Source organism: Trichosurus vulpecula, chromosome 3 (assembly GCF_011100635.1).
Source record: "Trichosurus vulpecula isolate mTriVul1 chromosome 3, mTriVul1.pri, whole genome shotgun sequence".
Classification (NCBI taxonomy): Eukaryota; Metazoa; Chordata; class Mammalia; order Diprotodontia; family Phalangeridae; genus Trichosurus; species Trichosurus vulpecula.
The window spans coordinates 259,923,771-259,944,819 of record NC_050575.1 but is presented as its reverse complement, the minus strand read 5'-3'; the positions used below and the strand labels follow the sequence as shown (position 1 = coordinate 259,944,819).

At 37.6% G+C, this 21,049-nt stretch overlaps 1 protein-coding gene across 1 annotated transcript in view; it reads left to right on the top strand.

Moving 5' to 3' along the window:
• GPCPD1 (glycerophosphocholine phosphodiesterase 1) overlaps positions 1-17,142 on the top strand; it is an 88,533-nt gene extending 71,391 nt beyond the window's left edge. Inside the window, exons 16-20 of the mRNA XM_036750260.1 lie at positions 827-892; positions 1,875-2,011; positions 13,973-14,108; positions 14,327-14,487; positions 15,397-17,142. Coding sequence (XP_036606155.1) covers positions 827-892; positions 1,875-2,011; positions 13,973-14,108; positions 14,327-14,487; positions 15,397-15,562 — 666 coding nt within the window. The 3' untranslated portion in view covers positions 15,563-17,142. The remainder of the gene's footprint in view (positions 1-826; positions 893-1,874; positions 2,012-13,972; positions 14,109-14,326; positions 14,488-15,396) is intronic.
• Positions 17,143-21,049: the final 3,907 nt, after the last annotated feature.

Below are 21,049 nucleotides of genomic sequence, written 5' to 3'. Positions count from 1 at the left end.
TTTTTAAGGAAGCTAAGATTCTAAGAGGTAGAGGTGAGTAGAGAACATAAAGTTCTGCATAAAGTCCTTGTTCCTCTTTTGAGACAGAAGAGGAAGGAGGTAGCATAGAAAGTATGAGTAGAATGAATAGGTGCTGTGGATAATATGATGGAGAGTCAGTTAAGGAGAGTTAAAAGGAGTGCCAGATAGCAGTATGGGCCCAATTGATATTAGAATATGAATTTATAATTTACCTGCTAAGCAGAGTTATGACTTTCCCCATTAGCACTTAGTAGCTTCCAGTGGGAGCAAGGAAGGTTGAATGGGTTAGAAGGATTTGAATTGGATTAGACGTGACTGGGGAAGGGTGCAAGGGTTTATAGGTCTATGCTAGCCAGAATAATTGATCTGTTATCAGTTAGTCCATTAGGCAGCTAGTTTGCACAGTGGTAGAGCCTGAAACCTGTGTTCAGGAAGATGTGGAAGATCAGGAAGATCAAAACCAGCCTTAGACACCTACAAACTGTGTGATAGTAGGAAAGTCACTTAATCACTGTCATCCTCAGTTTCATCATCCATATGATGGAAATCATAGCACCTACACCTAAGTACTGCTGTGAGGATATATGAGTTATTTATAAAGCTCTTTGCAAACTTTAAAGGCTTATGTTAATATTTGCTATAATTATATAAACCCAGCAAAAATTATACTTGCTAAAGCACAAAACTTAAACTAATGCTTTATATTTCTTTCTATTCTTTCTTATAGATTGCTTTTGGTAATAATTATTTTCCTCTTCTTCCTTTATCCTACACTCCCTCTTTAAAAAAAAAAAAATCCTTTTAGGTTTTAGAGGCTTTGCCAGAGGATGTTGGATTTAACATTGAAATAAAATGGATTTGCCAGCAAAGGGTAAGTAATTTCATACCTTGTGTTATCTTTTGGTTATATTTGCAAAATTTTAAATTACTAATTATACAAGTAGAGTTAAAATTTTATTTTAGCATACATAAAACTTATTGAACCTCTTTATCAGTGTGCACATTAATATATTGGTATATTAATAACTATACTTAAAAATGACTAATTTACTTACCATTGTAGCATAATATGATAGTGTTTATATCAGGGAGTGGCCCTAAACAAGCTTTATGTTCAATTCTTTCACTGTAGTGTGACCAAAGCCAGATAACACCTTATTTGTTAAACCTACTTTACTTCTAATCAAAACTTGCCCCTCCTGTTCTACAGGAGCTTTGCTTTTTTAAAAGTTGTAGAGGTTGGGAATGAATTAATCACTAACAGATAATTAATTCACTCCCATATTACAAAATGCCTTTATTCCCTTAAGCGAGTAGATATGATAGCCAAAGAGAACGATAAACAGGGAGATGTTTTGCTCAGCGTAGCCACTTGGCAATCCTCAAACATCAGTTTTTTTATTTGACCTGTACAGGTAGAGTTGACAATGGTTATCTTAACTCAATATTTCTAGAGTGAATGATGTTTCAGGCTTTTTTTGTGTGGGTATACCCTTTTAAAAGATGATACATTTTCAGCACAATTCAGTGCACCTGAAAATGTTTTCAGTGTTTCAAATTATTTTAGATAACATTATGTGAGTCCTTGGTATATATTAGAGTAAAATAAGTTAAATATCAAGTGATATCTAAAGTAGGTATTTTGTACAAATGGGTTACCAGAAATGATCAGAGCCATTCCGTGTTAATTTTTTTTAACTTAACCTTTAAAAGATGTCGCTTGTCATTTACAAAAATAATTATAGGTTTTTGTTTAAAACGATTTTTCTATAACGTTTTATTTTTTTAAGTGAAAATGACTGAACTGTTAGGAAATGTGAATTGTTCTAATTCAACACACCTTTTTCATCTAGGATGGAATATGGGATGGCAACTTGTCAGTATTTTTTGACATGAACCTGTTCTTGGATATTGTTTTAAAGACTGTTTTAGAAAAGTCTGGAAATAGAAGAATTATATTTTCTTCATTTGATGCAGATGTCTGCACAATGTAAGTAACATAATTCTTACATCATAATTTTAGCCACGGTTTGTTTGGTGGGGAGGAAGCTAAATACTTTTGTGTTTGGTCTTCCTTTTCTGTTCCTCCACATTATCATAACTCTTTTTGCTTTGGGAAAATAAATACAAAATAAAAACAAATGAAAGGGAAGAGGAATGAAGAATAGGTACGTGGAATTCAAATCACCAGAAAAAGACAATGTGGTTCTTCTCTTTATTCCTTAGCCCCCTTATCAGTAACAATCCAAATATAAGCCATATTTGCCACCTGTGTTCCCCTCTTCTTCACTCACCCCCCAAAAAATACCTGGCTTGAACAAAACTTGAGTGTTGCCTACTAGTAGTACTATTTTTCATATATACCTAAATATACTCCCTTTTAAAAGAAACTTCATTTTGGGATTGTGGCTACACTGGGAGTAGTCGATTAGACTGTGAAGATCACAGTGAGGAAAAGAGTAGGTTTAGGAGGAATGAGGTGAGGAGAGGGAGATATATAAGACAAAATATTATGATCAGAGAAGAGCATTTCAGCATTCAAGAACATGGAAGTTGTATAGTTGATGATGGTGAGAGCTAAGATATGACAATTTCAGGGGTGGCTGAGGTTGAGTAAAGATATATTCCTGGGGTCAGAGTGTTCAAAGGGACATTAGTATGTATATTGAAGACTTTAAGTATGAGGACAATGGTATTGGTAGAAAGGAAGATTTCCTTATCTTCCCTATTCCATACCTGTACATCTTCACCTGTCTTTTCTTGCTTTGTTAACAATCTCTGAGAAAAAGGTGGCCCTTCCTATGAAGACTCACCCCTCAGTTTGTATCCCTAATGTCATCTTCTCCTGCCTCTTGGTGGAGGTTGCTCTATTAATTAGTCCTTTTATTTAGTCCATTGCATTGTCTCAAGTGATCAGTAATGCCTTTTTCTCTTTCTTTCTGCTTCATTCTTCCTACAGCTGTTCTTTGTTCTCTAATCTCCATTTTCTGTTTCCTTCCCTGTTCTAGTTCATGACCTTTACTCTTTCCTCAGTTTTCTCCTTTCAGTCTTGATCCTGTAATTAATGAATTCAGCTTTATACCGTTTCTTCATGTTGCTACTCATACCTGAATCTTGATAATCTCTCCATACTCCCACTGTGATGCTTTGACTACTGGTTTAGGGAGTCATGAAACCATATTGATTGGGTCTACTACTAGTTCAGATGATCAGATGATCTGGTCTCAACTTGACTCTTACTGCTTCGTATGTCTTTTTGTTATACTTGATTAATTCTCTTTCATATTCTTTGTAGTGATTGTTTCAGCCTTTCTCTTCAAATTCCTTATGTTACCTCCATATCATTCTTTCACAACAAATAACTTGTCCACTCTGCTTATAATGGGGATTTAATAAGCATTGTCTCAATTGAATTTTGATTAAGAAAATTAAAACTACTCATAGTGAATTTCCTTATCGTCCCTATTCCATACCAGTATATCTTCACCTATCTTTTCTTGCTTTGTTACAATCTCTGTAAAAAAGGTGGCCTTTCCTATAAAGACCAATCCCTCAATTTGTGTCCCTAATGTCATTTTCTCCATCCTCTTGCTGGAGCTTTCTCTACTGATTATTCCTGTCATTTTATTAGTCTGTCTCTTGTCTTTTCACAGCTAACTTGCTAGAGAGTCTTCTTTTCTTACTTCTTTGAGCTGCCTACCACCTACTTATTTTTTACCTCTTTTCATTCTGATTTCTGGAAATTGTTCTTTCCAAGAAATATCTTCACTTCTAAAGACTTTTTCTCTCCTTTCTGTCCCTTACCTCACTGCAGATTTAGATCGCTCTTTTTCAGGAGCCTTCATTAGGTCATCATTCCCAACAAAGTGTATCTTCTAAGATTCTGCCCTGGGTACTCTTTATATTCCTTTTCTCTAGGTGATCTAACTTAAGTTCCATTGGTTCAGTTGTTATTTCTGTATAGTCAGTCCTAAATATAGCTATCCCTTATTAATTCCTTTGAATTCTATCTCTGTATTACCAGTAGCTGGCTAGATAGTTACAGACTATTCCATTGGCATTTCAAATTTGCCATGTCCAAAATGAAACTAATCACCTTTCCCCCAAATCCCACCTCCTCCTAAAACTACTTTTGGTGAAGATCTTAAGCAACGTAAGTTCATGTTTTCATAGTCATTCTTAATAATTCTCTCTCCTACACTTCGCATACCTGTTTAGACAATCTCAGAGTTAGATAGGACCTCAGTGGCCATTAAGGGCAACCATACCTAACCAACCAACTATTGCTGAGTATTTACTTTGTACCAGGAACTATGCAAAGTGCTGAGGATACAAATAGAGGCACAAAAAAAATGTATTCCCTCAAAAATTTAATCTATATGGTATCCCTGACAAATGGTAATCTAGGCTTTTCTTGAAAGGCCTACAATGAAGAATTTACTACCTTATATGAGGTGGCAAACCATTTCATTTTTTTGATAGATCTAATTGTCAAAATGTTTTACCTTCCATCAAGCCTAAAGTGTCTACTTTTTGCATCTTTCACCTATTGCTCCTAATTCTTTTCTTTCAGTCCAAACAGAGTAAGTCTTTGTTCCTTTTCTCTGTGCCAGCTTGAAATACTTAAAGAAGATAATCATGTTTGTTCTAAGTCTTCTCTTCTTCATACTACAATTCCTGTTTTCTTCATCTCATCTACATTTCTATTGTCTTATCTGATCTATACGTGGATCTCAAGGTCCTGCACAAATTTTAGCAGTTTTTTTTTTTTTATAAGTTTCTTTATTTATTTTTAGTTTACCACGCACGGTTCTACATAGTTTTGAGTTCCAGTTTTTCTCCCCTCCCTCCCCCCTCCCTCCCCAAGAAGTCTCATATAACTTTAGCAGCTTTTCTAGATACTCTCTGGCTTATTGATGTGCAAATGAAAGTGTACTTTACATATGGTTTGACCTGGGGAGAATATAGTAGTTCCTATGCCTCCCTAGTCTTAGAAACTTTGCCTTTCGTAATGCAGCCTAAGATTGCATTGACTTTCTCAATTGCCATGTCACACTGTTGTCTCATTGAGCTTATGGTTTACTGAAACCTCCTGACATAGGTGTGAATAGAGCATGGAGGAAAAAGAGCCAGTATATGAGCCATGAATGTGCTGGCATACTCCACTTATTTGCTGTGCGTGCCTCTCCCCTTTAAGCATTTTCAGACAAGTGTGTCTTAACCACATTTCTCCTATCTTATATTGTGAAGTTAATTTTTTGAACCTAATACAATTCAACAAGCATTTGGGATAGGAAATGAAAAAATACCTAACTTCCTATACTGAAGAAAGAAATATTCTGTGGAGAGGAGAGAAAAACAAGAGGAAGATCCAAGACAGAGCCTCTGCATAAGGAGTGACATATGGAATACAGATAAACAAATTGGACTAGAACAATATCTAGATAACCCAGAGGGGAGGGCATCAAGTAAGAGGGAGGTTATCAATAATGTCAAAGTTACATAAAGGCCATGGAGGAAAAGGTCATCATATTTAGCATATCATGAAAAAGGTCATCATATTTAGCAATGAAAACATCACTGGTAACTCTGGAGAGGAGAGTTTTAGTCAAGTAGTGTAGTCAGAAACTGGAATGGAAGAGATGGAGAAAAAAATTGAGTTACAGAGTGTAGGTGGTATTTTTTAGGTGCTGGGGAGGGGAATGTGAAACATACATTTATCCTTGTTAAACTTCATCTTAGTTTCTTTTTTTTTTCCTTTTTAAAAATTTTTTTCCCCTTCATTTATTTATTTAATACGTTTTGTTTTCAGCATTGATTTTCACAAGAGTTTGAATTACAAACTTTCTCTCTATTTCTACCCTCCCCCCCCCCCCACTCCAAGGTGGCATATATTCTGGTTGACCTGTTCCCTAGTCAGCCCTCCCTTCTGTCACCCCACTCCCCTCCCATCCCCTTTTCCCTTCCTTTCTTGTAGGGCAAGATAAATTTCTACGCCCCATTGCCTGTGTATCTTATTTTCTAGTTGCATGCAAAAACTTTTTTTTTGTTTTAAAACTTTGAGTTCCAAATTCTCTCCCCTCTTCCCTTCCCATACACCCTCCCTAAGAAGTCAAGCAATTCAACATAGGCCACACGTGTATCATTATGTATAACCCTTCCACAACACTCACGTTGTGAAAGACTATATTTTGCTCTTTCTCAACCCATCCCCCTTTACTGAATTTTCTCCCTTGACCCTGTCCCCTTTCCAAAGTGTTTGTTTTTGATTACCTCCACCCCCATCTGCCCTCCCCTCCATCATCCTCCCCCTCTTTTTTATCTTCTTCCCTCTTCTTTCCTGTGGGGTAAGATACCCAATTGGGTATGTATGGTATTCCCTCCTCAGGCCACATCTGATGAGAGCAAGATTCACTCATTCCCACCTCACCTGCCTTCTCTTCTCTTCCTACAGAACTGCTTTTTCTTGCCACTTTTATGCTAGATAATTTACCCCATTCTATCTCTCCCTATCTGCCTCTCTCAATATATTCCTCTCTCATCCCTTAATTTGATTTTATTTCTTTTAGATATCTTCCCTTCATCTTCAACTCACCCTGTGCCCGCTCTCTCTCTCTCTCTCTCTCTCTCTCTCTCTTTCTCTCTCTCTCTCTCTGTATATATATATATATATATATATATATATATATATATATATATATACACACACACACACACACACATACACACATATATACATATACACACACATACATATATACATACATACACATTCACTTATACATATATATATACATAAATAAATATATATTATATATGCATATTCCCTTCAGCTACCCTAATACTGAGGTCTCATGTATCATACACATCATCTTTCCATGTAGGAATATAAACAAAACAGTTCAACTTTAGTAAGTCCCTTGCAATTTCTTTTTCTTGTTCTTTTTCTTGATTACCATTTCATGCTGCTCTTGATTCTTGTGTTTGAAAGTCAAATTTTCTATTCAGCTCTGGTCTTTTCACTGAGAAAGCTTGAAAGTCCTCTATTTTATTGAAAGTCCATATTTTGCCTTGGAGCGTGATACTCAGTTTTGCTGGGTAGATGATTCTTGGTTTTAATCCTAGCTCCACTGACCTCCGGAATATTGTATTCCAAGCCCTTCGATCTCTCAATGTAGAAGCTGCCAGATCTGGGGTTATTCTGATTGTGTTTCCACAATACTCAAATTGTTTCTTTCTGGCTGCTTGCAGTATTTTCTCCTTGATCTAGGAGCTCTGGAATTTGGTGACAATATTCCTAGGAGATTTCTTTTTGGGATCTATTTGAGGAGGTGATTGATGGATTCTTTCAATTTCTATTTTGCCTTGTGGCTCTAGAATATCAGGGCAGTTCTCCTTGATAATTTCTTGAAAGATGATATCTAGGCTCTTTTTTTGATCATGGCTTTCAGTTAGTTCAATAATTTTTAAATTATCTCTCCTGGATCTATTTTCCAGGTCAGTGGTTTTTCCAATGAGATATTTCACATTGTCTTCCATTTTTTCGTTCCTTTGGTTCTGTTTTATAATATCTTGATTTCTCATCAAGTCACTAGCTTCCACTTGCTCCAGTCTAATTTTTAAGGTAGTATTTTCTTCAGTGGTCTTTTGGACCTCCTTTTCCATTTGGCTAATTCTCCGTTTCAAGGCATTCTTCTCCTCATTGGCTTTTTGGAGCTCTTTTGCCATTTGAGTTAGTCTGTTTTTTAAGGTGTTGTTTTCTTCATTTTTTTCAGTATTTTTTTGGGTCTCCTTTAGCAAGTCATTGACTTGTTTTTCATGGTTTTCTTGCATGCTTCTCATTTCTCTTCCCAAGTTTTCCTCTACTTCTCTAACTTGCTTTTCCAAATCCTTTTTGAGCTCTTTCATGGCCTGAGACCAGTTCATGTTTTTCTTGGAGGCTTTTGTTGTAGGCTCTTGCACTTTATTAACTTCTTCTGTCTGTATGTTTTGGTCTTCTTTGTCACCAAAGAAAGAATCCAAAGTCTGAGACTGAATCTGAGTGCATTTTCGGTGCCTGGCCATATTCCCAGCCAACTAACTTGACCCTTGAGTTTTTCAGCGGGGTATGACTGCTTGTAGACTAAAGAGTTCTATGTTCCACGCTTGGGGGGATGCGCCAGCTGTGCCACACCAGCACTCCTCCTTCCTCAAGAACCCTCAACCCGGACTGGACTCAGGCTCTTCCCTCCTGCCCTGATCCGCCACTTAATTCCTCCCACCAGGTGGGCCTGGGACCGGAAGTAACTGCAGCTGTAGTTCTGTAGCTGCCCCACCTCCGCTGCTCTTGGGGCAGTAGGCAAACCGTGAACTCCTTCCACTCCCGCAGCTTTTCCCACTAACCTTGTCTGTTGTCTTTGGTGTTTGTGGGTTGAGAAGTCTGGTAACTGCTGCAGCTCACTGATTCAGGGCGCTAGGGCACACTCCGCCCAGCTCCTGGTCTGGTTGGTTTGGGTTGCTCACGCTGTGCTCCGCTCTGCTCTGCTCCCAGTTCTGTGAGGGATAGACCTCACCCAGAGACCATCCAGGCTGTCCTGGGCTGGAGCCCTGCTTCCCTCTGCTGTTCTGTGGGTTCTGCAGTTCTAGAATTGGTTCAGAGCCATTTTTTATAGTTTTTTGGAGGGGCTCGGCGGGGAGCTCACGCTAGTCCCTGCTTTCCGGCCACCATCTTCTCATCTTAGTTTCTTAATCCTAGTATCTGAGCCTTTCAAAATCTTTTTGAATCCAGTTATACAGGATGTTTACTATCCCTCCCAGCTTAACATCATCTGTAGATTTGAAAAGTGTTCCATTCATGTTTTAATCTAATTTGTTAATTAAAATGTGAAATAACAATAAGCCAAGCACAGATCTCTGAGGCACCCATTGCAGACTTTGCAAGTTAATGTTGCATCATTTATAATTCCCCTTTGGTTTGACCATTCAACCAGTTCAGAATTAACTGATCACCAAACATTAAATACATGCTATGTGTTAATAACAATGCTAATTTCTGACCTTAAACAGCTTACATTCTGTTAGTGGAAGCAACATGCACATATATTAGTATGTACAAATACAAAGACATTCCTGGGAGGGTGCAGGTACTAGGGAATTGGAAGAATTAGGAAAGGGCTGTGTGTGGGAAAGGCTTCAGCACCTGAGCTGAGCTTTGAAGGAAACTAGGGATTCTAAGAAGTAGAGGATGAGGGAGAATGCATTTTAGGCATGAGGGATATAGCTAATGCAAAGACATGGAAATGGGAGAGAGTATTTTATGTGAAGAACAGCAAGACCAGTCTGAATGGATGGTAGTTTATAAGAAATGGAATAATGTATAAAGTTGGAAAGAAAGATTTGATCTAGATGTGAAGGACTTTAAAAGCCAAAAAGAGTTTATATTTGATCTTAAAGACAACAGGGAGCCTTGGAGCTTACTGAGTAGGGCAGTGTCATGGTAAGATAATTTAGGAAAATTGTTTTTACAATTGTATGGAGAAGAAACTGTATTAGAGACTTGAAGTAGGGAGGCCATGTAGGAGGCTGTATTCCAGGAGAGAGGTAATTGAGGGCCTATGCTAGATATGAGTATGAGTATGAGTAGATAGAGAGGGACATATGTGAAAGATGTGGAGGTAGAAATAGTTTGGCAATTGATTTGTTACATGAAGTGAGGTATAGATTAAATTGTTGAAGATGATGCCCGTGTTGAGGACTTAGTGAAAGGAAGAATGGTCAAATCCTCAATAGAAATAGGGAATCCTATCCTACTATTAATTGTGCTATTATTTAGCCAACATTTCATCTTTCTTTTTAATAGGATTAACTTAAGACTTTTTCAAAAAAATTTAGGTAAACTATGACTTATAGCATTTTATACGATTCTAGAAATTCTTTCTTAAAAAGACATGAGGCTAATTATGAAGAAGAGGCTTCTCTTCATGTTGCTTCTTTTAAATCTTCACTTCCCTTTCTACATGTTGATGTGGATGCTTGTCTTAGTGATGTTTTTTATGTATGCATTAGCTATATATGTAAGTCTGAGTACTAGCATCTTAAGCCTTCCATCTCCTGCTGGGCACAGCATATCCTCTGAGAGCTGGAGTCTTCTATCAAAGCAATGACTTCTGTCTGTGCTAGCACAAGGCAACTTCCATGTTCTGCTTTCAGTCCTATCTCCCAACTGGGATGTGGGGAACCTCCAGTGCAAAGAGCAACTTTCCCTTTGACTTCAAACCTCCTGTGTCCTGCTGTACCTGTCCTTTTAGGATAAAGGAATGGCGTCCTCCACTCAATGATGAACATTTTTATACCTGGTCATACCCTTCATATCCCAGTGACTCAGAACTCCTGAAGATTAATATCCAAAATCCCATTACATACCACTTGCCACCCAATGCCTCATTCCCATCCCCCTCTATTTTTGTACCTCAAGGTTTCAACGCAATTTCACCAAGTTTTTCAGGTGCTCTCTGAAATACCTCTTTTATAGGCAACAAACTTCCCTTCATCTTAAATTTTTTCTTCTACCACTTCTTCCATCTACTGGCTGTTACAGAAACCTGGCTTCCTTCAGATGACACAGCCTCCCTGGCACCCCTTCCCATGGTAACTGCACCTTAACTCATTCTCCTCAGTTCACTAATCAAAGCAGGGAAGAGGAAATACTTACTCCCTATTGCTTCTTCCACGTTTTCCCCCCTACCTCCATCATTTTAGTAGTCCTCTTCCTTTGGAATTCATGTTATTCATATCTACCTCCCAATCAAAATCTTAGTAGCTGTTGTTTATAACCCCTCAGTTCACCCCCTTTCCTTCCTCAATGAGTTTGGTACAGGGCTCACAATTTTTCTCTCCTCCTCAGCTCTTCCCAAGTTCTAGGATACTATACATATTGATTCTCCTTCAAACTAACCACTCAGTTTCTCAACCTATTCACATTCCACTCCACTTTAACCATACACATAACAACACAAAGATGGTCATATCCTTGATCTTGCCATCATCTACGGATGTACCACCTCCATGTTCAAGATTGAAATTCCCTTTTGTTTTTCAATTGTTTCAGTCATGTCTGACTTTTCGTGACTCCATTTGGGGTTTTTTTGGCAAAAATGGTAAAATGGTTTGCCATTTCTTTCTCTAGCTCATTTTACAGATGGGAAAACTGAGGCAAACAGGATTAAGTGACTTACCCAGGGTCACACAGCTAATAAGTGTCTGGGGCCAGTTTTGAACTCAGGAACATAAGTCTTCTTGACTTCAGGCCTGGTGCTCTATCTATTATGTCACCTAGATAGCCCCCAGATCCCCTTACTTGATCATAATCTGTTGGCTTTTTACTTCTTTTCATCTGCACCATGACCTCCAATCCCTTGACACCTCAATTCTCTCCTAGACCATCTTCCTTGTACTAGTCACTCTTTTCTCTTCTCCTCATCTTAACTCCTTCGTGAACCAATTCAACACTATCATCTTCTTTTGAATCTCTAGCCCCTTTATCATATCATTGATTATACCCAGCCAAGCCCCAGCCTTGAATTACTCCCACTATTCACTACTTTGCTCCTACACAAATGATGCTGAATAAAAGTGGAGAAAATCATGCAACCATTCTGACTGGGTCCACTACAGATGTATGTAATATAATGTCAACTGGGCTCTCACTGTTGGTAGGCAATTGTACCATACCTCGCTTTTCAGCTCACTTATCCCACTCTTCTAAACTTCTTCATCTCTCGTCAAACCTTCCATGACTCCTCTTTCACCTACCTTCTCATCTGAGATCTTTCTCTCATATTCTTTTTAATTGAGGACATTCTCTTTGAGCACCCTCTTCTCCCCTCTTCCTCATCTCCTATTACTCAAGTGCCTTCCTCCACTTTCTCCTTCACCCCTATCTCACATGATGTATTGACCTTACTCTTTACCAAGGCTGACCCCTTTACTTATTCAAGTGATCCCATTCCATCCTGTCTCCTGTTAGCCCCACTCTTTCACGTATTTTCAGACTTTGCTTGTCCACTGGCTCACTTCTAAGAGCCTACAAATATGCCCATGTCACACCTATCTTGAAAAAAACCTTCATCTGATCTGTCCAACCCCACTTATCAACCTATTTCTCTTATGCCCTTTGAAGCTAAACTCAAGAAGACCATGTACAATAGGTGCCTCCACTCTTTTCTCATTCTTAACCCTTCATAATCTGACTTTTAATTTTATAATTTCACTCAAACTGTTCTCTCTAAAGTTAATAGTGATGTCTTAGTTTCTAAAACCAAGTCTTTTCTCACTCCTCATTCTCCTTGACCACTCTGTAGCCTTTGACACTGTTAATGACTCCCTCCTCCTTGACACTCTTCTCATGGTGCTCATCTCCTTGATACTTTCTTTTCTCTAAGTTTGAGATACCACTATTTCCAGATTCTTCTCAGATACCACTGACCATTCTTTCTGTCTCCTTTGCTAGATTCTCATTCAGATCACACCCTCTAACCAGTGATGTCCCTTAGGGTTCTCTCCTGGATCCTCTTCTCCCTCTGTATTACTTAATGATCTCATCAGCTTCCATAGATTTAATTACCTTCTCTATGCTGATGATTCTCAAGTCTACCTATCCTGCTTCAATCTTTTGCTGATCTCCATTTCAGATATCTTGAACTGGATGTCCACTATACATCTTAAACTCAAACCATAACACTGCCTACCCCCCCCCCCCACCTCCCTTATTATTGTAGAGGACAACACCATTCTCCCATTTCCTCAGGCTTGCAACCTCGAAGTCATCCTTGATTCCTCCCTCTCTCTTACTCCCCATATCCAAGCTGTTGCCAAGACCAGTGGTTTCACCTTTGCAACATCTCTTACACCCCTCTAATACTGCTACCCCTTTAGCACATGGTCCTCATACTCTCGTGTTTGGATTATTGCAGTAGTCTACTAGTGGGTCTACCTGCCTCGAGTCTCTTTCCACTCCAGTCCATTCACCCACTAAGTTTATTTTCCTGAAGTGTAGGTTTGGCCATATCACCATCCCCCCTATCCCTCCAGGTAAACTCTTTATTGTCTCCAAGATCAAGTACAAAATTCTCTGCTTATTAAAGCCCTTGTAAACCTCTCCATTCCTTCTTTTATAGCCTTCTTAAGCTTTATTCCCCAACATGTACTCTTCATTCCAATGACACTGACCTCTTTTCTGTTCCACAAACAAGAAACTCTGTCTCTCAGCTCTGGGTATTTTCTGTGGGTGTCTCCCATTACTGGAACACTCTCCCTCCTCTGTTCATGACTGTTGAACTGCCTGACTTTATGTTCCAATGAAAATCCCACCTAATACAGGAAGCCTTCAACACCTCTTAATTAAGATCTTCCCTATGTCAGTTATTTCCTATTTTGTGTATAGCTTGGTTTAGATATATATATATATTGGTTTGCATGTTGTCTTCCCCCATTAGATTGTAAGCTCCTTGAGAGCACACTGTCTTTTGCCTCTTTTTATGTCCCCAGAATGTGTCATGGTGCCTGTTATATACCAGGTGCTTAACAACTGTTTATTGATTGATTATGTGCTTTCTTGTCCTCTGACTTGTCCATGCCCTTCCCCATATATCCACAAGGAATCCACTCAGGTGAGAAGACTTCCTCAGTTCTTGATGTTAAGTGGATACCATGATCAAAAGTTTGGAGATATTGGTGTAGTGGATTAATTGGAGAATGGAGAGATTAAAAGCAAGTGAACAAATTAATAGACTATTAAAATAGTCCAGGCAAGAGAGAGGAGATGAAGGCTGTATATTAATGTATGAGTAGAGAGAGGGACCAATGTAAAAGATGTTGTCTTGTAGCTTGAAGATAATGTCTTGTACCTTCTGTGTTGTCTTATTTACCGATCAAGATGTGTTACTACTTGATAAATATTAAATATTTGTTACAGGATTCGACACAAACAAAACAAATATCCTGTTTTGTTTTTGACTCAAGGAAAAACTGATGCTTATCCTGAACTCATGGATCTAAGATCTAGGTCAACTTCCTTTGCAATGAGTTTTGCACAGTTTGAAAATTTGCTGGTAAGTTATGGTTCATTTTTAAAGGACTAAAAGAGGAAAAAAATATGTTAAAATAATCCTAGTTTAATTTAACTCTGACTGGAAAGTAACTGTTGAATGAATGTGATTGGTTTTATATTATACAATTCAAGTAGAGAAAATTACCCAGAAAGATTTAAAAGTATAATGGATGATTATATTTAATATTTTTTATTATTAACGAGGGATTTTCTTTCTAGGGAATAAATGCACATAGTGAAGAGCTTCTTAAGAATCCATCGTATATCGAGGAAGCAAAATCTAAGGGTTTAGTTATATTTTGTTGGGGTGAAGATACCAATGATCCTGAAAACAGAAGGAAGCTGAGGGAATTAGGTGTTCATGGCCTAATCTATGACAGGTATTATATGTTTTGTGAAAAATTTCCCTGTAACTTTAGTAATATTTTTACATATAAAAAGTGTGTTAAAAAGTACAGTGAAATATATTTTATTCTAAGATACATTAAATATCTTTTGTGGTCACTCTACCATAGCTAGAATAAAATATACTACCTATGAAGAGAAAGAGTTGTTTAATCAAATGAAGTTTAAGTATCAATTGAGGAGAATATTATTTAATTTGCTTTTTATATTTACTATACACACACACACACACACACACACACACACACATCCATACATATATGTTTATATACATATATAGGCATACATACGTATACACACATATGTGAGTGTGTTTGTGTGTGTGTCTGTGAATTTAGATTCTACTGATTTAAAGTCCAGAACTGTTTCCAGTACTTCAGTCAATGCAGAATAATGGAAATGAAGAGAGGAAAAGTTTAATAAACTAATGGAAAGTCAGCATTGTCATATTTGAGATGTCAAGAAGGCTACTTGAGAAGAATAAGGTTATTGGTAACTTTTGCAGAGTATACTTTCTATTTTCAGAAACTAATTCTCCCCTCAGGTCATATAACTTTCAAGTTTGTTAGCATAACTATCATGAAGTTTATAAGAAATTGATATATATTGATAAAGTTTAAAATTTCTGTTACAGTATAGAGTTTAACCTATTTTTTGACTAGTTGCTACTGAGTGTATTTTAATTTGAATTTATTAAAGGGACCGTAAGTGTCCTAAATTTTTAGAACTATAGACATACTTTTCCTTCAAGAAAATGAATTTTAAAATTTTTGGAAATAATTTATCTATATTTGAGTTTTACTAAAAGTTGTTAAATCTTGCAAATTCTATGCAAATTATGAAATCATAATGGTTTTATTTGTGTTTGTTTTTTACCTTCTTAGGATATATGATTCGATGCCTGAACAGCCAAATATATTCCAGGTAGAGCAGCTGGAGCGTCTAAAGAGAGAATTACCAGAGCTCAAGAGTTGCACATGCCCCACTGTTAGCCATTTTGCCCATACACCAAATACGTGTGTATGTAGGGCACAAAAGCCTGCCAAATAGTATAGCTAACTTAAAGAATGCTTAATCCTTTACTGTGCAGAGGCCTTTTAGGGTCATATACTGCTACTTGGGATATGTAGTTTTCATCATTCAGCACTGCTTATGCCTTTTGGTTTTCTCAGTCCAAATGAAGCAATAACTATTTTACTCTTCCACTACAGTTCTTGCTAGAATTTCAAATACTCTTGGCCAGGTATAATTACTGAAGAGTCTCTACGTATATGAAAAAAAAATTGAGTGGCTGGTAAGCCTCAGAAAACAACATTCAGATTTTAAACATTTTTAAATTAAAAGAGTAGTATTTTGGAATCTATAAAGATAACATCATACTATTGACATATTTGTTATAATTTTGCATTTGATAAGATCTAAACTCATTAGCACTGGAGGAAAATGACTATGCATAATTATACCTGACCATGTTTAAAATAAGTACCTCAAATGCATGCATTTGCACTGGTGGTTCCAACTGTACAAATATTTGTGCCATCTGTGTATGTTTCTTATGTGGACTGTCATGCACATAAACTATTTTTGTTCAGTATGAACCTGAGGCTGCTGCCGTTTTCCCACTCTGCCAGATATATGCCTGTGTAAAAAGCCTTGGGGTAAAAAAGTGAAGTTGTATAACACGTCCAAAAGTTGTTTTGCATCAACTTGTCAAATTTTAAATGCAGCAGATAATTTAATATCTAAAATATGAATGAGTTATTGAAGACATTTCTGCAACCTTAAAAAACATTGCACATATCTTAAGTGAAACAGATCATATGATGTATAAATTCTACCGAATGCATGCTTCAGGTTTTAAGCATGAAATTAAACATGTTTACCATAAGTCCTTGCATCCTGTGGTGCTAGGTAAGTGTGAGGTGATAAGGACTAAAATAAAAAATTTTTGTTGCTGAAACATAAGCCTATTTGTAGGCAATTTAAATTTTGCTTACCATTTAAAGTGTGTCTTACTACTACCAACAGTTCTTGTTTTATGTGCATTTGCATTACTCAAATTCAGCTGCCAGCCAGTGGGGCTCAGGAGCCCCAGGCAGCAGCAGGAGCAGTAGGTGGATGACAGCAGCAGCTGCCTAGCCAGGGGTCCTCAGTTCCAGGCACTGGGCCATGTGGAGCACCCCCCCCCCCAAGGGGAAGGGGAGGTCTGCAGAATGGTCCACTTACATAAATCGAGAACTGGCTGTACCTATTACATACCATCAGAGGGGTGTGGGTGTGTGGGTGTGTGTGAAGTTGCCTCCAAACGAAATAATAAATGTCTGGAAATCTCCGCTCTGTATTAATTGGTTAATATAAATCATGTGTATAATTTATTCATAAATGTCATGTATAAGCTCTTGCTAAATATATATGCATGTTCTTAGATCAATACTTCTAAGGATTTTTCATTGGTAGGAGATTGTTAAGACATAACTGTAACTTATGAATCAAGTGTTACTATATGATAAATGACAGATTTATTTTATTTCATTATAAAATATTTCAAGAAGATACTGTTTTCATAGATTCTGTTTCATGGAACTTCTATGAAAGCAAGTTGAAAATCTGAGTATCTCTAAAAGACATGACTTACCTTGCACCTAGTTATTTTCTCTGTATTATTTGATGTCCAGGTTTTATTTGTTCATCAGCATATGTTGACTGCAATTAAGATTCAGTTAAAATTCAGAAAAAAAAAACCTAAAACCAAATCATAAAAGAACTTGTTTTCATTATAAAACATAAACATCCTATCATTTTCATTTATTAGCATTTTATAATTGGAAATAGTTTAGACAATTCAATTTTCTGCAACAGGATGGTACTAGGTAGCATTTTAAAGTTAACTTGTACTTAGGAAAAATTTTAGTCAGGAAAAAAATTACATGTTTTTTTTTTTTTTAATGTAACATACAGTTACCATACCATAATTTAGCTCAGGTTTGTGGGTGGATGGATGCTTTTACTATCTGTCAGGCATGCAAAGAAATTCCAAAGCATGGTCTTTGTCCTCAAGAAGCTCACATTCTGATAGGGGAAGACAACATACAAATAACTATGAACATAGAACATATTTACAGTATTTTCAGTGAAAAGTAATCTCAGATGATTTAAGACACTAGCAGCTGTGGAGACCAGCTTCAAAGACTTACTTAAAAAGGTGAAAAAAAAAGAGGACAGTCCTGAAGGAATCCAGGAGGCAGAGGTGAAGAGGGAGAACATTTTAGGCATGTAAGACAGCCTCTGAGGAGACATAGAATGGTGTTTGATAGGAACAGCAAGAAAGCCAGGGTGGTTGACTCAGAGTAAGTGGAGGAAGAGAATAAGTATTTATATAGCACAAATTTATCTCACTTGATAGACCAAGGTTCAGTTGTGTGAGTGGAGAGAAGATGATGTATATGAGAGATGTGACAGTAGAAACAAGACCTGACAATACATTGGATGTGTGTTGTGGGAATAAGGAATTAAGGATTTCACAGATTTCAAACCTGAGAGAATGGTGGGGGACAGTAATAAAGTTAGGAAAAAGGGAGGATTTGGGGGGAAATACGAGTTCTGTTTTGGTTATGTTTGGTTCGTAACGTGATCCTCTGATTCTACCAAAACTCTACGTGGAAAGGAAAGAAATTTAAAGGAAAATAGGGAAAGAAGGGAGTTTGGAAGGATGCCATAGACTAGTTTTGCATTTATTCAGAGGTAGGTAAGGATCAAAATCATTGCTATCAAATTTTTTTTTAAATGTTAGGAAGACCCCTTTCTAATGCCATATCCAGGAAGTACTATGGGATATATTTATTTGTGTCTTTCTATTTCTCAGTCTATCAACAAGCATGTATTAAGTATCTCCTGTGTCCCAGGTATTGTGCTACATACTTGGCCTCCAATGAGCTTATGTTCTATGTGGGGAGACAATATCAGGAAATCCTAACTCAGACACTTACTAGCTATGTCACCCTAGGTACATCTATCCTTCCCTTATCTATAAAATGAGGGAGTTGGACTCAGTGGCTTCTAAGATCTATTCCAACTCTAAATTTTATAATCCTTTGTATGCGTGTGTGTGTGTGTGTGTGTGTGTGTGTATTGATATTGATATATGAAATAATACAAGCTTAAGTTTTTAGGAGGAAGGCACTAGCAATTGTGAGTAGCCTCCTTCTGAGGTGGTGTTTGAGCTCACTTTAGAAGGAAGCTGGGAATCAGTAGAAGTGAAATATTCCAGGTATGAAGACAGCCATAGGATAGGCATAGATTCTAGAGATAAGTATCATTTATGAGGAACAACAGGAGGACCTTTTTGCCTGAATTGTAGAATTCATAAAGGGGAGTAATTTGAATTAGACTAGCAGGATCAGTTACGAGAAGGTTGTGAAGAGCTTTGGATGCCAAGCAGGGGGTTATATTTTATCCTCTTTATTTATTAAGTGCCTACAATGTGCCAGGTGCTGGGGAGATCAAAGGAGGCAAAAGATAGTCTCTGCCCTCAAGAAGCTTGCAGTCTAACAAGGAAGACAATATGCAAACAAATTTATACAAAGCAAGCTATACAAAGGATAAATAGGAAATATTAAAAGAGAGAAAGTCTAGGAATTGAGAGGTTAGGGTAGGCTTCATACAGAAGGTGGGATTTTAGTTCAGACTTAAAACCAGAGAGATCAGTATTTGGAGCAGAGGAAGGAGAGCATAAGAGGCATGGAAGACAGCTACCTAGACCTGAGAGATAGTGTCTTTGGAACAGCTAGGAGGCCAGTGTCACTGGATCAGAGTGTATGTCAGGAATTAAGATGTAAGGACTTGAAGGGGGCTAGATTACGAAGGGCTTTGTTTTTGGAGGCAATAAGGAGTCACTGGAGTTTATTGAGTAGGGGGTTACATGATTGTACTTGCATTTTAGGAAAATCATTAGTGGCTGAAGGGAGAATGGGTTGGAATAAGGAGAGACTTGAGGTAGGGAAACTAATTAGACGATTACTGCAATGACCCAAGTGAGAGGGAGCTAGGGTGGCTGTATACATGGAAAGTAGAAGATGTATGTGAGAGATATGTAGAGGTAGAAATAATAAGGTTTATTAATTGAATGGATATGTGGAGTGATAGGACATGATGCTACCAAGGCTGTGATCCTGAGTTACTAGGAGCATGGTGATTTCCTTGATAGTAATAGGGAATTTTGGAAGTTGATTTAAGCTTGGGGGTAGGGGGGAAAGAGGATAAACTCCGTGATTTCCTATGTAGATGTAGATGGTAACCCTTCCCTGCCTTCATGAATTGATATGGTTGAAGAATTTCATCATGTTTGTGGGCCAAACTTTTTCGTGATGAACCCTCTCTAAATTTATCCAGCTTGGTTCTCAGATGAGAAGGTCATCTCTGAGTTCATACAGGAACCTTTTCAGGTTGTAGGGCTGGCTAGAGCGTGTTTTCCAGTGGCATAGACATCAAGAATGGTGGGAGATTAATACCATGAAGAAGCATCAAAATGAGGCTTTAGGGGTGAAATCCATACCAAGTGCTCTCTTAAATACCGAAATTTAACTTGGCCTAGAAAGTTAATTTTTGAATTAGTTTGGTTTTTGAAGAATTTTCGATTTCCTTAAACCTTAATTTGATACGGTAAGATTTCAGTTAAATACTGGAATTTTTCTTTTTGGAGGGCAAAGATAAAAATTTGAAATAACAAGCCTCTCCAGCTCCAGAACTGAAGAAGTAACGTAATTTTGAGAGTAGATTTAATACATTGACGTCCTTATTTTTAATTGTTTAAAAATAATAGGAAGATTTTGCTTCACCTGTGTGAAATTTTACTTACCTATTGCCGCTGTCCTATCCATACTTCCTCACCATCTTTCCTTCACACCCCTATTCCAAAATCAAAACCCGACCTACCTTTCTAACCTGGTTTTTTAATGCTTATTTTCTAATTCTTCTCCAAAAGATTCCCAAGTGCCTTCTTACCTTGTTTCCCGTGCTTTTAATAGTCTGCCATGTTTTTTGGTAGTTACTCCAGAGCAGGAAAAATGGTGACGGGAACTGTTAGGGTAGTGCTGACTGGCTGGTACAGATCAGGTTTGATGTTCAAACAAAAAGGGACACTCCTGTGTCATTCTGCTGTTAATAAAAAGTGGTTTACTTAGCTGTAGCTTAGAAAGCATATTCCTCAAGGATATTTCAGCACTTGGGTAGCACAACACCTTTCATCGCCATATGGGAAAGTGTGTTTAGCAGAGCAAGGTGTGGTGACTAGCAGTGTCTTGAGACATCCACCGAGCCTTAAGGGGCCCAAATCCCAAGTAGGTGCAAAAATTAATGTCAATATGACAAGAGGCTTCCAGGAAGCTGCATCGGGCCTAGCTTAATCCTTTGCCTAATGTCAGCTAAGTTTCAGGGAGAACTTTGCAACTTTTCAATAAAAAACTTATATAACATGTTGTGGAGGGACCAGGCGGAGGGGGGGAACTCTCATAGGGAGTGATCCTATCACATCAGCCCCAT